General features: G+C 38.7%; 1 protein-coding gene and 1 long non-coding RNA gene across 2 annotated transcripts; one reads left to right on the top strand and one right to left on the bottom strand.

Moving 5' to 3' along the window:
• The first annotated feature begins 66 nt into the window (after positions 1-66).
• On the top strand, positions 67-5,485 carry LOC141445711 (uncharacterized). Its single transcript, XM_074111601.1, has 5 exons — positions 67-248; positions 1,699-1,848; positions 2,609-2,706; positions 3,253-3,382; positions 5,345-5,485. The coding sequence occupies exons 1-5, from the start codon at positions 141-143 to the stop codon at positions 5,483-5,485; spliced, it is 627 nt and encodes a 208-aa protein (XP_073967702.1). The 5' UTR covers positions 67-140.
• Positions 5,486-7,757: 2,272 nt separating this feature from the next.
• LOC141426174 (uncharacterized) lies at positions 7,758-13,137 on the bottom strand. The gene is made up of 2 exons (XR_012451203.1): positions 13,095-13,137; positions 7,758-10,699 (listed from the first exon to the last, which is right to left on the bottom strand). It is a non-coding gene; the product is annotated as an uncharacterized lncRNA (long non-coding RNA).
• Positions 13,138-15,782: the final 2,645 nt, after the last annotated feature.

Below are 15,782 nucleotides of genomic sequence, written 5' to 3'. Positions count from 1 at the left end.
CTTGTCTAACCTATTTGAACCTATTTTCATTCAATAACGTCAATCCTTTGTCTATTACTTGTTGTCATACCTATATAACGCTTGTTGATTCTACTTTTCTAAGGCCTGCTTATCTTAAACACTTTTTATACTTATCCAAAATGCCGGACAATAAAAGGATCGAATCCATGCTATTTAACTACGAATCAGCAAACAAGACGGATTACAGAGGTGGCGAAATAACAGCTCCGATTAAGACCGTGTTTAAGGTAAACAATGGGATTTGTAGCATTCGAACATGGCGGATGTAGACAATATCTAATTTTGCTATTTCTGTTTCATTGGCTAGTTGAAGTATAATTTTGATAGTGTTTTATGCGGCGATTAACCTTAACAGTGAAAAGTGATCACAAAATTGCTCTCGTGTCTGACATTTTTTAATGCGCAAGTGGTCTCCACGTGGTTTCTGGAATTTTACTATCAAGTTGCAAAAACTACAACCACCGTACAACGTGCCTCTCAAAGAGAGTTTACTTTGACACTGGCGAAATTGTCCTATTAATTAGGACAGAAAAGCCATATTTTATAAGAGAAGAAGAAGGTAAACAAATTTGAAGTCAACTATACCTATAATGTACAGTCGAATATGTTTACAAGGATCCTCTTTCACCCAAAATTACGTCTTATACTTATATCATTCTCTAGAACGATCGATCGACTACTTTCTGTGAAAATTGATCTAACTGATGGTGTAACCCGCATTGGCGGGAAGCTCTGATCGTAAAAACAAGGTTTGGTTTGTTTGTTTGTATGATCTGAGGCGGGAAGTGACTTACTTTTATAAACCTAGGTAGGTATATACTGCCCTCGTAACCCAAACGCGGTATCTAAAAAAAATATCTTGAGTTATTTAGTTATTTATACACCATGTGACACAGGATTTCTTAAACTACACAATAGTATTAATACTCAACTCAGAATAAGTGGTTTTTAGACATCGCTTTTTAGGGCAGTTTAGGTACGTGGTTAGAAATAAAACCAACACTTTTTATTAAAGTCGTCTGACTGTGCAATTTTGTTGTACAATAAGCAGCTTTTGGGTCAATCAACTTTTGTTGCCATACTAAACGTCTACTGCGTTACCTATTAAAAGTTTGATTTTATGGGGTACAAATCCACTAAAAGTAGGGAGTTATGTATGACAGTTTTAAGGCAATTTTGAACATGAAAATACCGTGAGACTCACTCATATTAAATGATATTGTAACGGATAACTCACGCCTTAAACCGAGTTTAGCTCGACATGTTTCGGGCTATTACGTAGCCCTTCTTCTCAGGAGCACGCGAACGCGACTCAGCGGCTGCCGCAACACCCCGCTGAGTCGCGTTCGCGTGCTCCTGAGAAGAAGGGCTACGAAATAGCCCGAAACATGTCGAGCTAAAGTTATCCGTTACAATATCATTTAATATGAGTTTTAAGGCAATTCCTTCATGGCTCATCTCCTAAGCATGCTAATGGCATACATTGCAAATATTTTTCTTACAAAGTGTATACGTATCACTGATGCCTCCTGTGTTACGGGACGAAATGTGACAATCCGTAGCAAAAGGGTCTTTATGGCAGGCTGCCATAAGGACCCTTTTGCTACGGATTGTCACAAATAACATCACTAAAATGTTGATTGACACATTAGCTATTTTATTATTTTCCTCTTCAAGGAGAAACAAGGGTGTCTCCGGATCAGGCCTCCCCCTCTGAAGGACATCCACACCCTTTCAGACTGGAAGGAGGCAAATATACCGTTTGACTTGGTGGTCAAGAAAAAAGATATCATCAGGACGGATCCTACGGCTGTTCAGAAAACTATGGTAAGACGAATAATTTAAATTGAACTATAAACAATTTGCTCACCCGCAACCTTACATAGCTACGATGCAATAAATGTGTGTTCATGTAGCTCCTCCACCTCCACACTGTAAGAACACAAACATAACTATCACCACCGTACCACACCGTACAGTGTTGCCAGGTGGTTCGGTATTAGCACTAGCTGTGTTCGGTGTTCGGTACAACAAAAATACAACAAATTTTTTTGCTCAGTGTTTGGTATTTATTTGACAAAGACCTGGCAACCCTGCCACCGTACTGTGACCGTACCAGGTGGGCATCTGATAGCATGGTGAACGGATGAGTTACTCCTAAGAATGAATTGGAAACGGGTCAGAGCAGTGTGTTAGTGGTGATAGTTGAGTTCGTGTGGAGTGCCCCATGAATCATATTTGTCCTGATTGCCAGGACAAATATGATTCATTCGTGAGTTCAAAGGTTAACTGGAATATATTCATTCAGTTCATTCCATACCATCCCACTTCCCACTATACTATTATAATAAAAGCGAAAGTTTGTAAGTCTGTTTATTTGTTACCTCATCACGTCTAAAGCGCTGAACCGATTTGATGAAATTCGGTATACAGATAGTTTCGAGTCTCGGGGAAGGACATAGGATAGTTTTTATCCCGAAAAATTGCATAGTTCCCGCGCGGGATAGTGAAAACCGAAATTTACGCGGACGGAGTCGCCGGTAACGGCTAGTATAGTTATTATATTTCATTAACGTACCCATTTCAGCACAAAGTGATTGATACAGGACATGCGCACGCGGTCGAAACTCGACCGCGACTCATTATGACGCCGGCCGTCAGCATGGACGATATTCCAGATCCACGGTAACACTTCATAATTTAAGTTTTAAAGAATTTGATAACACGAGTATCATTCGGCAAAGTCACCAGCATTAATATCTGCCACAGCGGAGCGTGCAAAAATATCTGACACGTCCTTCCGACCCTAGAAATAGAGTCGTATCAGATATTTATGCACGCTTGTTGTGTCAGATATTGGTGCTGGTGACTGTACCATACGGTACATTACCATAATCATATTTTTTCGCGCATTTAATTTAGTTCTTAAGAAAAAATATGTTTTCTCAGTAAGTAATAGTAAATCTTATCAGAAATAATAATTTTAAGCCCATAAATACTTATATTTAGCCGTATTGAATCTTGACAGACATCTATTGGCCTTATTGTTTTATGACATGCAAACGATTATCAACTTTAGGGTGGTGGACCACATATTTGGCTGATGGTACAATAGACTCTCAACGATGTACCGTTGTTGCAAAATTCTAAACCAATAATCACCGAGATTTCAAAGAGTTAAAGTATTATGCATGTGACTCTTGATTTTTCAATTACGCTTGACACTAATAGCACCCGAGAGATCCTGGTCAAGGACACGTACATCAGCACATCTCACAAGGCCATGGAGGAGGCGGTGGAACAGGCCCAGTACAAGACCGTCAGGGCTCCATTTGTTGGGCGCCCCGCTCCTGCTAACCCGGTGAGTTTAGTTGTGCCTGTGTTAAAAATGTACGTTTGCTGGCAATACTTATCATATTCTGTACATCAGTATATCAGAAGCATCCAAGAGCTAGGTTTAACATATGCCAGTCCCTCCGCACACACTGATAATTTAAGGAGGATTAAGTTTTGTAGTCAAGGCTGCGCTGCCGTCGGTGCCGTACGTTTCGATTTTAGTTCGCTCGTCTTGCGCTCGCTTCGCGAGATGATCACCTTTTACGTTCGCGTACTCGTATTTTTTCCGGAAGACGAAGCGTTGGCAGGCCTCCCACCAGGTGGACTGACGACATCGTGAGAGTAGCGGGAAACCGGTGGATGCAAGTGGCGAGTTGTCGTTCATTGTGGCGTTCTAAGGGGGAGGCCTTTGTCCAGCAGTGGACGTCTTCGGCTGATGATGATGATGATGATGACTCGTATTTACGTATTTCTTAAATTAGTTATTGTTGTAAATTAGTAGTATACTCGTAAGTGTAGTGTGATAGTTTCGTGCAATAGGACACATAAAAAAATAATAGATATCTACCTACCTATTAAACAATAAAGTTATAGTATTATCTGTAAAGACATGAGTAGTATGTACACTACACAGTCGTCATCACCACTTCGGCGAATTTATAAATAATATTTTTAAATTTAGTATAATAATAATAATAAAGCGGCAAAGAATCTGGTTTCTCTAGACACAGATATAAGACAATTTTAAGTTAACTTTCATACTAAAATTATTTGCCGGTAGGTAATTAATTAATCTAAAATATAAATCGACAACCCTAAGCTTCCGCGCCGGAGTAGGCAGTTAAGTCTCCTAAAGGGTCGGAGTGTGCATACTTGTTCTCTTTTACTATTGTGAAAGTGTGTTGTCAGCAGGGCTACTACGAAACTCGAAGTTCGTATCATGCGGTCCCTCTGAGACTTATAGGGACGGTACGATACGAACTTCGAGTTTCGTAGTAGCCCTGCAGAAGTCTATTAGGGTTGTGGGCAAGCCCATCGTGCCCACAACGGTGGATCCGCTCTTGCGTCTGCTTACGTCCTTGTTTATTATTGGCTTGATGAATTATAACAGTTATTTCATCAAAGATTATTGGTATAGTTTGACATTTAGTTAGATCCTATATGATTGTCTGATATAAATGAAGAATATTGGGGAACAATAAACTACGTTTACTAGAAGTTTTATTTCTGTGCTCCAACTTAACACGCCAGACCGTCCACTGCACATAGGCTCTCCAACAATACGAGTGCGGATAATTACGACCCCGTCTAGGCCGTCTACCTTCTCGATCCGGAAAGAACGATCACAATGCACGACCTAATAATTCGAAACCATATATGGCAATATGGATTTGAAATGACTATGTCAGCAGGACTACTACGAAATTTGATGTTCGTATTATCGTACTGTCCCGCCGACACTTATTACGAGCGTGAGAGGGACGGTACGATACGAACATAGAATTTTCAAAAAAAAACACCCAATACTTTAGATTTGGAGGGGGCGCTCGATTTTAATGAAAATTTGCACTTTAAAGTTGAATATTTCACAAACAGATTACTGAATCGAAAATTGTCTTCAAAACCCTCCAATGAATTTAAAAGACCTATCCAACGATAGCTCACACTATAGGTTTAGACGAGAAAAAAAAAACACCCCCATTTTACGTCTATGGAGCCTGGAGGTACCCTAAGAATTATTTTGTTTTTACCACTTCGTCGGCGTGACTGATGATATGTATATTCATGCCAAATGACAGCTTTCTAGTACTAACGGTCTCTGAGCGTAGCCGCGGACAGATAGACGGACAGACATGGCGAAACTATAAGTGTTCCTAGTTGACTACGGAACCCTAAAAAGAACTGATGGTCTTTAACCGGCCCAAAAATTCCGAGGGCCCGACATGGTTAATACCGCCCTGCTTAGCCTTGACATTGATTGCTTCAGCTGTTCCTCGGGCGGCTGCAAGCGGAGCTGGTGCCTCTGGAGTGGCGTCGCGAGACCATCGAATGGGACGGCAAACAGCTGCGCACGTTCGTCGACCCCGACCGCGAGTTCTGGCGGCACCGGGATCTTTACAAGTCGTGAGTATGGACAGGGTTGTGTCCGCAGTCACAGTCGTTTTCACTTCTTTCTGTCACGCTGCACAGGAAAAGGAGAGCTTGTTGTTCAATGGGAGTCAAATACTCTATTATTTGAATCACATAAGTAAAGGCTAACCAGGAATATAAAAAAACCTGACGCGAGGGCAGCACTTCTACGTTTTATATTGCAACATTATACGGTACCTACCTACCAGTCATATTGATAACGGTGTCGGTGATGTTATTTATTTTAAAGGAATATTTTCTAATCCTTCATACTTTTACTATGGCAAATACTTTTATACATTGTGAATTATTTTCCTTCCAAGGCTATGGATAATCTTCGGAATTTTAAGGCATAAAAACACAAAATAACACTTTAAAATACGACGCGCCAACAACGTTAAACTTTGATGACATTTGAATTTATTGTTACCAGTGCAAGAAATTAGTTCTATTGGTTTTCCGCAATATGGCGAGGTTTTTTATAATTCTGGTCTGGTCAGCCATTATATTTACAAACTTTCGCATTTATAATATATACTAATATATACTACTGTACTATTAGAGCTAGGGTTGCCAACTTTTTTAAGAAGAAATAGAGTATATCTGATTTCAAAGGAGGTAAATAAAGAGTAGCTACGGACTTTTTTTGGTTATGATAATGGATTTGCATAATATTACATGACTGGCAGTAGTATAGTAAATATTCTGTAAAAAAGAGTATTTTAGCTATAATGTTTTATAGATTATAAACCTACATGATATAGCACTCTTGTTCTGAGAGGAGGCTTGTGCCCAGCATTGGGACGTATATAGGCTGGGATGATGAAACCTACATGATATAGAGTACAATATACTTTACTTTAGAGTACGGTTGGCAACCCTAATTAGAGCCCACGCTAGCTGACGCGGTTTGTACGGAGCGGGTGGATACCTATTGAATAATAGGTAGTATGAGCAGCGCTAACAGCGCGCGTCGCGTGCGACGGAATTTACGCTCGGTTCACATTATTTCAGTAGCATGATAATGCGGTGCTCGATCCATCTTGTGTAACTCGTTTCGATTGTGACCCCCCAAAAAATCGCTACGGGCACGATTTTACTGGAATAATGTGAACAGAGCATTACCTGCACCCGCACCCGCAGGCTTGCGCCCACGCCAGCTAGCGTAGGACATTAGCGTCAAATACCCTATTATTAGATTAGAGCCGTGGTGGCCTAGTGGTTTAACCTATCGCCTCTCAAACAGAGGGTCGTGGTTTAAACCCCGGCTCGCACCTCTGAGTTTTTCGAATTCATGTGCGGAATCACATTTGAAATTTACCACGAGCTTTGCGATGAAGGAAAACATCGTGAGGAAACCTGCACAAACCTGCGAAGCAATTCAATGGTGCGTGTGAAGTTCCCAATCCGCACTGGGCCCGCGTGGGAACTATGGCCCAAGCCCTCTTGTTCTGAGAGGAGGCCTGTGCCCAGCAGTGGGACGTATATAGGCTGGATGATGATGACCTATTATTTGAATAATGTAGTTTTTTATATTTCGATTTTTGAACTTGACTGTCTTTACAGATGTGAAGCGTGTAAAGCCACAGCTCAAATCGCGAAAATAAGGAAGCTGCAGAAGAAAAATAAGTAGTCGAAATAGGCACCGATGTAGTTTATGTTTTTATGTTATCTACATAAGGTTTATTTTTAATTTTAATTTGAATATGTTTGTAGTTTTGTTGTGTAACTGGTGATAGAGGTTTATATACCATTAATTATTAGTATTTTTGTCTAATGTAAGGTTTAGTTTTATAAAGTTTTTTTTTAGTTTAACTTTATCTTTTATTTTTCCAAGTTTAGCCGCTTTGAATTCACAAAACACTAGGAAACTTTTTATCACTAGATGAAAATCTCTTCTACAATGCTCTTAAATAAACATTGCATTTGCTTACTTGATAAAAAAAATAGCACAGGTGTGAATTATGTCTTTACTGCCAACAATCATCTAGGCCAGTGGTACCTTAGCTTTTTTTTTGATTAATTTCTGACAATTATAGAAAACTAGTTGTTATTTACCTTCAAAACAAAAGTGCAGTGTGATTTTTCCGTCACGCTAGTACCAACAATGTGTGATGGCATCATGTTCGTTACACCCCAGGGAACACAGTTTTACCCCTTTGGGGGTAATTACCCCGAGGTTTGGAACCAATGATCTAGCCCTATATATGTCCTACTGCTGGCCACAAGCACATTATCTTCCTTTAGAGTTATAGAATGAAAAACGTTAATTGATTCAATAATTTATTTAAAATTCACCGATAATTATAATAATAATACACCAAGAAAATAACATTAAAAATATGATTTGACAAAAATAAATTAACATGTATCACAAGTAAAGGGTAAAAAATATTCCATAGTTCATTTTGTGAAACTGTTTATAACTTACAAGTCCATTAAAATTCAAACTTATATTACATACAGTAAAACCCATATCTAAACAACTCAGTTACAGGTTATACTGTAAAAACATATTTTTAAGTGCAAAATTGGACCCGTTTCGACCACAAAGAACCCAAAAATTATACGAAAGATACCAAGTACACAAAATCTGGAAGTAGGATATAAGTTCATCGGAAAATCACCTTAGGGCCAGTAGGTATAGACGGATTGAATTTCAACCGCAACGTAACTGGAGAGTACATTTTTCATCGCAGTTCCATTGCAGTCGCCACACTAGCCACCGGCGATTCGGCGAGCATTCTCTGTGTTCATTGCGTGTTCTGCTAAGTAACCACTGTGCTTAGGCATTCTTGGCGCGCAATGTACAGAGAACACGCTCATAGCGCCGCTATTCGCGTCCAAGCAGTCACTATGATGCCATAATTGAAAAATGTCCGGGTAAAAACTCCCAAACAAAATACCTACTTAAAAAAGAAAATCGTGTAAAGCTATTACTCAACCACGAGATCATTTTCACTATTTAAAAATACAAAAATATTAAGTACCTAGATTATATTCATTTGGGTATTTTAGGTGACACTAGCGCAGTTACTGTGTTAAACATGCCTAGAAGGTATTATTCAGAAAATATTGATTTATTTAAAAATAAATGTTAAAGCGTTAGAATGTTGCCTATAATCGCAAACACTATATTATTATAAATATCTTCCCTCCTTAAAGTAAGAAAAACCAAAAATGACAACTTTTTATAAAACAGACACGATTATACAAATCTTTAACGGCTGTTAATTTTTAGCCGATTGTATTGTATCTCTATTGTAACCATAAATGATTTATTTTTTTAAACTTCTCTGAATAACACCTTAGACTTTACCTAATCTAATTAAAATGAAAATTATTCACTATCCTAATAACAAGGAAAACAGTTTCAGGTACACTGTTTCGATAAAACGATATCAATTTTAATTAACCCGTTTATAACGAAAAGGGTGAGCTATTCTTATGTCATTACTGTCATGTGTAATGTGGATATACCATGAAAATAAATAATAACAAAACAAAACTTTAGTCATTATGATTAAACTAAAATGACAATACATTGCAAAACAAATATCGACTAAGCTTTTGAATTTATTCTAAAGTTTCTGTATAATGGTAATTAATGATTGAATGATGATGGTACTGGTATTGAATAAATAAAATAAATAAATCAGTTTTCCTATATTTTCTATTTTCAATGCATTTCTTGCGTTTAATATCCACTCATAGATAGAGAATCATAGTACAACTACCTTTAAATAACAAGGTATGTCCATGTTATGCAAACTTTCAAAACAGCTCACCCTTTCCGAGTTATGTTTATAAATTGGGTAAATACTGAAAATAAGCATGAGTATCGAAGAAAATCTGTTAAGAGCCAAGCCCACATTGATTATATTATGTATAGTTGAGGTCGAAGAATTCTTAACACTTCAGTACCTTGTCACTTGTCAAAAAACAACCCATGTGGCGAATATAGTCTAAAGAAAAGTTTAATAATTGCTTCCCAATAACAGTACTTTTCGATGGTTCTAGAAAACCGCGAAATCATAAATAGAGAGCGGATTTGAAGTAGCGATTACAAGTTTAATATGGATATGACTGGTGCGATTGGTTAGACAGATATATAGATTTAAGTATTTATTAGATATCATGTTGTTTATTGGTCATAAATTTGTCTTATTACTTACTTAATTACCGCAATGCAATCTTATAGATAATTAAATTCAATAAATGTTATTCTTGCGACAAACTATATGTAAAGAAAAATATTTTATTCGAATCTAATTAAAGGAGTTTTATACAGCTCAAACATAATAGATCCTAATTATTACACCCTTTTTTGATAAAAAATAAATACCTACTTACTTGTACTAGTCTTATCCATATTAAACTTGCAGTCGCTACTTCAAATCCGCTCTCTAATCATAAACATTAGACACTTTGTTTCTTCAATAAAACGTCTATAGAAAAATTCCAGAGTACTACAGACATAATTAAAAAAACCGGCCAATTTTCAAGCAATTCCCTTTTCAAACTAAGTATATACATTTTACAACTAATGATTATATACATACATTAGGTTAGGTATCATCGCTAGAGGACGCAAATTCATTTCACTATTTTTTTAATAATTTATATTTTCTAATTAGAAGACACTTACGAATGAACAAAAACTTAAAACCAAGGGAACGAAACTTAAAGAAATATATTAAAATAAGGGGTCAAATCACGGAGCACTTATGACGAGAGTGGGCAACGCAAAAGTGTTTAAATTATAGAAAAAAAGTAAATCATAGATATCATTTGGTATCCTTGCTTGGGGCATTTTGCTCTTAATTGTAAAATTCTAGCCATAGCTGGCTTCCCCGACGAGTTTAAAAAACTTGACCATTAAAAAAAACATGTGCAACGCAACCAAGTAGACAGTGCAAAAAAAAAAACAAAACAGTCGACGGTACGCAATAAATCATACTATTGACTTTTATTCGTCAATCCTGGACCTTAATTTCCGCCCAGATTGGACAGAACGGGGACGCTGGGCCACCCCAAGACCAGCCTCGGGGGATGGCTAGGTGGCTGAGGCCGGATTTGATGGCCCCGGAGTGGCCGTTGAAGTTTGACTGCTCTATGGTGCCGGGGCAGAGGATGCACGTTTGGCCGGAGTACGTGTTGTCTATGGTCGTTGATAGGCCTTCGTCGAGGAGCGGCTCGCAGCATTCTAGGCCTGAAATAGAACAGTGACAGCTTAGAAGGATGGTCTTTTTTGACACAGACTAACGGACTCTTCATGTTTCTTAAAATCGGTATTTTTTTTAATTTTTTTTTTAGCATTAGATAAAGGGTAAACAATCTGGATGAGTCTTTTTATTGGAAAATGTTTAAAAAAAAACAGTAACTTCTTTCTAATGCTAAAAAAAAGAATTATAGTTGGTGCTCTGTTCCATACCATTTCGGTATGCATCTGTCTATCAGTCAAAACTCTTTTTCACATAAACGTCTTCATCATCATCATCTTGGGTACATCCCAAAGTAGGGCACAAGCCTCCTGTCAGAATGAGAGTGGCCGTAGTGCCCACGCGCGCCCAGTGGGATTGGGAACTTTACACACACCATATTGAACTGAGCAGGTTTGCTTTATTTATCCACTAGCTTTTGCCCGCGGCTTCGCCCGCATGGAATTCGGTTATCGTGCGCCCTCGGGAACTGAGCATTTGTCCAGGATAAAAAGTATATGTCGCTCTCTGACCCATAAACTATCTCCATGCCAAAAATCACTATTTATAATTGTATTTGTAATTTTTCATTTTTTCGGATTTTCTCGAATATTTTTTTTTATTTGTTTCTTTCTTTTAATAATAGAATTGGTAGGTAACTATATATTAATGCTAAATGAGTTTATTTTTATTTACAATAAGGAAACAACATTTATATAAATTATATTTAAACCACCCGAAGTGGACTTTATCCCTAAGCAGCGATATGTTTTTTTTTCAAATGGTATTTTGTACGTTTTCCTCAATAATACATAAGTATTTACAACTTTACAGCATGAGGATTTGTGTCATGTACTCGTATACTATAACAATACATTATATATTCTCATTGTTATTGTCTCTTAAAGTCTCTCATGACCTTTTCCGGTTAATCGAATATTATAGTAAACAGAAGCAACATATTAGTTTGTTTTAATAATTTATTTTAAACTATGATAAGATATAAATCAAAACAGACACAGCTGCCGAATCGATCGCAGTTATTCTAGCGTTCCTTATCTGACAAATGATATTCTATTTCGCTTTGAACAGTATAGAATTTATTTATAGTAATTTTCTAGGCTTGTTCACCGTAGACTCATAGACAGCTCGGACAAGTCATCGCTTTTTTTTTAATTAGCGTACAGTTTCGTGCACTATTTTTTTCTGATTCACAAGAAATTTAAAAACACGGTTGCTACAGAATAATGAAATAGCACCCGCCAGGAAGTATATTTCCTGGCGGTGACAGATTGATCATTGTTTTCTCGTAACTACGTGTAGTACAATTTTTTTAAGTAGCGTACAATTTCGTAAATTTTTTTGGTGTGAGTTTGAATTACATATGACAACGTGTCACCGCTAGAAAGTATGACACCTATTGTCACAAACTTAATGTATTGTTTGGTTTTACATATATTTTCGTACATTCGTTATTGGGACAATAAACAGTTTTTTCTTTCTTTATGTCTTTACTTCACGGGCAATACGACGGCAGCAGCTGGTAATTGAATTAAAGCGCGATAAGGCCCGCATAAATACCGTCCAGCTGTTCGATTACTAATAGCCCATTTAAGTGGATGTTTGAACAAAGGATGCATATTGATTAATCAATAAAGATATGAACTTTGGCAGGCATTAGGTAAATGCGTTGGCAAGTAGACACGTTTGATAAATATCGGTATTTATTTCTCAATTAAATCTACGTTATTATTATAGATTGTTCTTTAATTTATTTATTATATAAGGTGCTGGAAAATTAGGTGCCGATATTTTCTGGGTATGTAATTAATAACCTAAGAATCAATTATACACATAAATTATTTAAGTACTGTGTGGTATTTTTTTTGTTTCATACAAAAATATCATTCCGTCCAAAAATAATCATCCTTGCATTAACATGAACTTTTTTTTTTTTTAATTTAATTTAATCTAATTAACAACGAAGCAAATAATCGATCCTCAAAATATCCGCATCTGATTTTCTAGCACACTGTATACAACCTTTTGCCCGCGACATAATTTGCGAAGAATTTGTTTATCGCTGTCATGCGGGAAGTACACAATTTTCCGGGATAAAAAACTATCCTATATTCCTTCCAGGGTCTCAAACTATCTTCATACCAAATTTCAGCGGTTTAGACGTAAAAAGAAACAGACAGACGGACAGATGATTCGCGTTGATACAGACACCTTCGTAATAAGCCCGTAAACGCTAATTGTACTCTGCACATTGATCCAGGATAAGAAGTCCCCGGCGAGCGCGAGCCGCACTTTGGCCCGGGCGGCCGACTTGACCGCCCCTTCGACCCTGGACACGTCGTCAGTGGGCAGACGGTCGCTGCACGCCACGTTACACGTACTCACTCTGCACATTGTTCCAGGACAAGAAGTCCCCGGCGAGCGAGCACTTTGGCCCGTGCACTGTTCGAGGGACACGTAGTGGCACTGTGACGCCACGTATTGCACTACTCTCGCATTTTTCAGGACAAGAAGTCCCCGGCGAGCGCGGCCGCCTTTGGCCCGGGCGCCGGTCTTGACCGCCCTTCGACCTGGACACGCCGTCAGTGGGCAGACGGTCGCTGCACGCCACGTATTAGACACAGTACTCACTCTGCACATTGTTTCCAGGACAAGAAGTCCCCGGCGAGCGCGAGCCGCACTTTGGCCCGGGTGGCTGACTTGACCGCCCCTTCTACCCGGGACACGTCCGTCAGTGGGCAGACGGTCGCTGCACCCACGTATAGCCCAGTACTCACCTGCACATTGTTCAGACAAGAGTCCCCGCGAGCGCGAGCCGCACTTTGGCCGGGCGGCCGTCTTGACCGCCCCTTCGACCCGGGATACGTCGTCAGTGGGCAGCGGTCGCTGCACGCCACGTATTAGACACAGTACTCACTCTGCACATTGTTCCAGGACAAGAAGTCCCGCGAGCGCGAGCCGCACTTTGGCCCGGGCGGCCCGTCTTGACCGCCCCTTCGACCCGGGACACGTCGTCGGTGGACAGACGGTCGCTGCACGCCACGTTCACGACCACCAGCGGACGTCCGGATAAGAGAAGGCTGAATAAAGACACGAAATACATTACATACTTGGAATTTACTTCTTTTACTAAAGCTGCGGTTCCACCAATAACGGGCGAGGATGTGTTGCGAGGAATGTGTTTTATATTAACCAATAGAAACGCTTCGTTTACCTCGCCAGCTCCGGTCCGCCTCAATAATTTAGGGTCACATCTATTTGGCATATCTTGTGATGTCCGAAACTTATTACGGCATAAACAGGTTTCCGCATAATTTATATACGCCGAATCTTAAACTTACCGAAATTTAGTTAGACATAATTCTTTATAAGCCGAATGAATGTATACCTACCCGAATATTACATTAGCATAATATTAACATGGCCGAATTTTTTATGCATAATATTGTTTAGCATATATTAATTTTGCCAAATTTATAGTCGAAAATAAATTAAGTAAATAAAACTATTTCTTGATTAGTGTAAGAAATGGTAAATACAAAAACGTAAATGGTAAAACAATATAATTATGACTAGAAAATAGAAGTTTTGCATGAGAAAGTCCGTGTGTACTACCTGAATTTAATTGATTGTGCCATTTTAGACGGGAAATAAAAAAGGTCAACGTCATTATCAACACTATAGATATACATGATCGAATAGTAAATTACGATATTTCATTGAAATGATTTGTTTGTTTACTTTACGTCTCGTAATGACAGCAGCCATTTGATATTTCAAGTCCGCCGTAATTGTAACCACTAGTTGGCGCTGTCATCGCGCACCCAGCGAATATATGGAATATACTACAAAAAAAAAATTGAGGGGCTACGCGATTTTCATTGGTAAAACGTCCTTGTCTAAACATGGTTTTATTAATACAACATTACACAATACAAAAACAGATATAAACGCAAAATGTATTTAGATAAAAACGCAAACGCATTTTGGATTTCACTATACCGATGAAACTCATGCCCTTATTTTCTTTTGCCTAGTATAATATTGTATGACTATTCATAAATCATAAAGGTGTAATTTTCCATATAGGTTACATAGAGGATCGATTGCTGCGACCTTGGGCTAACGAAACATGCACGCCCCACGGCGCGCCTACCTGTGTTTACCAACATGACACAACAAGTCGGTTCTGGGGTTACGTCGTCAAAGTGGCGGAAATGGAACCATTAGATACACTGCTGCTTTTGGATAAATACTCGTAGTACTGGACGCTGAGCTGTTATTTGACATGGTATATTATATACGTATGTATGTACCTATATTAAGTAAATTGACAACTTCATGGAACAAAACTACAAAAAATGTTTCTAAATGTTAAACCCCTTAATTTCCAACTTTATTTTGTTTTATTATTGTTGTCACGGGCATAAAATTAGACCTTTCTGACCTATACATATGCATATTATTCAGTTCTATGAATATTCAAAGTTTCTACTTAACATCATCATCATATCAGCCATAGGACGTCCACTGTTGGACATAGGCCTCCCCCATAGACCTAGTTGCTTCGGTAAGAAGCGGCCTGCATCCACAGAGAACCTTCGGCTTTAACCTGGTTATTCGCCCATTTCGTTGGTGGACGTCAAACAGTTCGCTTGCCGATCCGCGGTCCCGGTCCCGGTATTCGAGAACTTTTCGAACCAACTATTATACCCGCACCTACTCCGTGGTATATGGCCTGCCCATTGCCACTTCAAATGTCTGTGACCCTCGTTCTACTACGTATCTCCTCATTTCTGATGCGATCCCGCAGAGAAACCTCGAGCATAGCTCTCAACTCTAGAGCCTATTCATAAGGCATATAGTTACTACCTACCTATTATGGTTAAAAAAATTCAGCCCTGTGAGAGACGAACAGACTGACAGAGAACGAAGCCGTAGTAAGAGTAGGGCCTTTTGACCCGTACGGTACGGAACCCTTAGAAATGACACAAAAATAATAGGAAGCAAGGAAGTAATAACTATATACCAAATTGATGATATTTAAAAGCGAATTTGCCACTGTATATACAG

The sequence above is a fragment of the Choristoneura fumiferana genome, chromosome 3, assembly GCF_025370935.1.
Source record: "Choristoneura fumiferana chromosome 3, NRCan_CFum_1, whole genome shotgun sequence".
In the NCBI taxonomy this organism is placed as follows: domain Eukaryota; kingdom Metazoa; phylum Arthropoda; class Insecta; order Lepidoptera; family Tortricidae; genus Choristoneura; species Choristoneura fumiferana.
The sequence above is the reverse complement of the archived record's forward strand: the minus strand, read 5'-3'. Positions and strand labels throughout refer to the sequence as shown.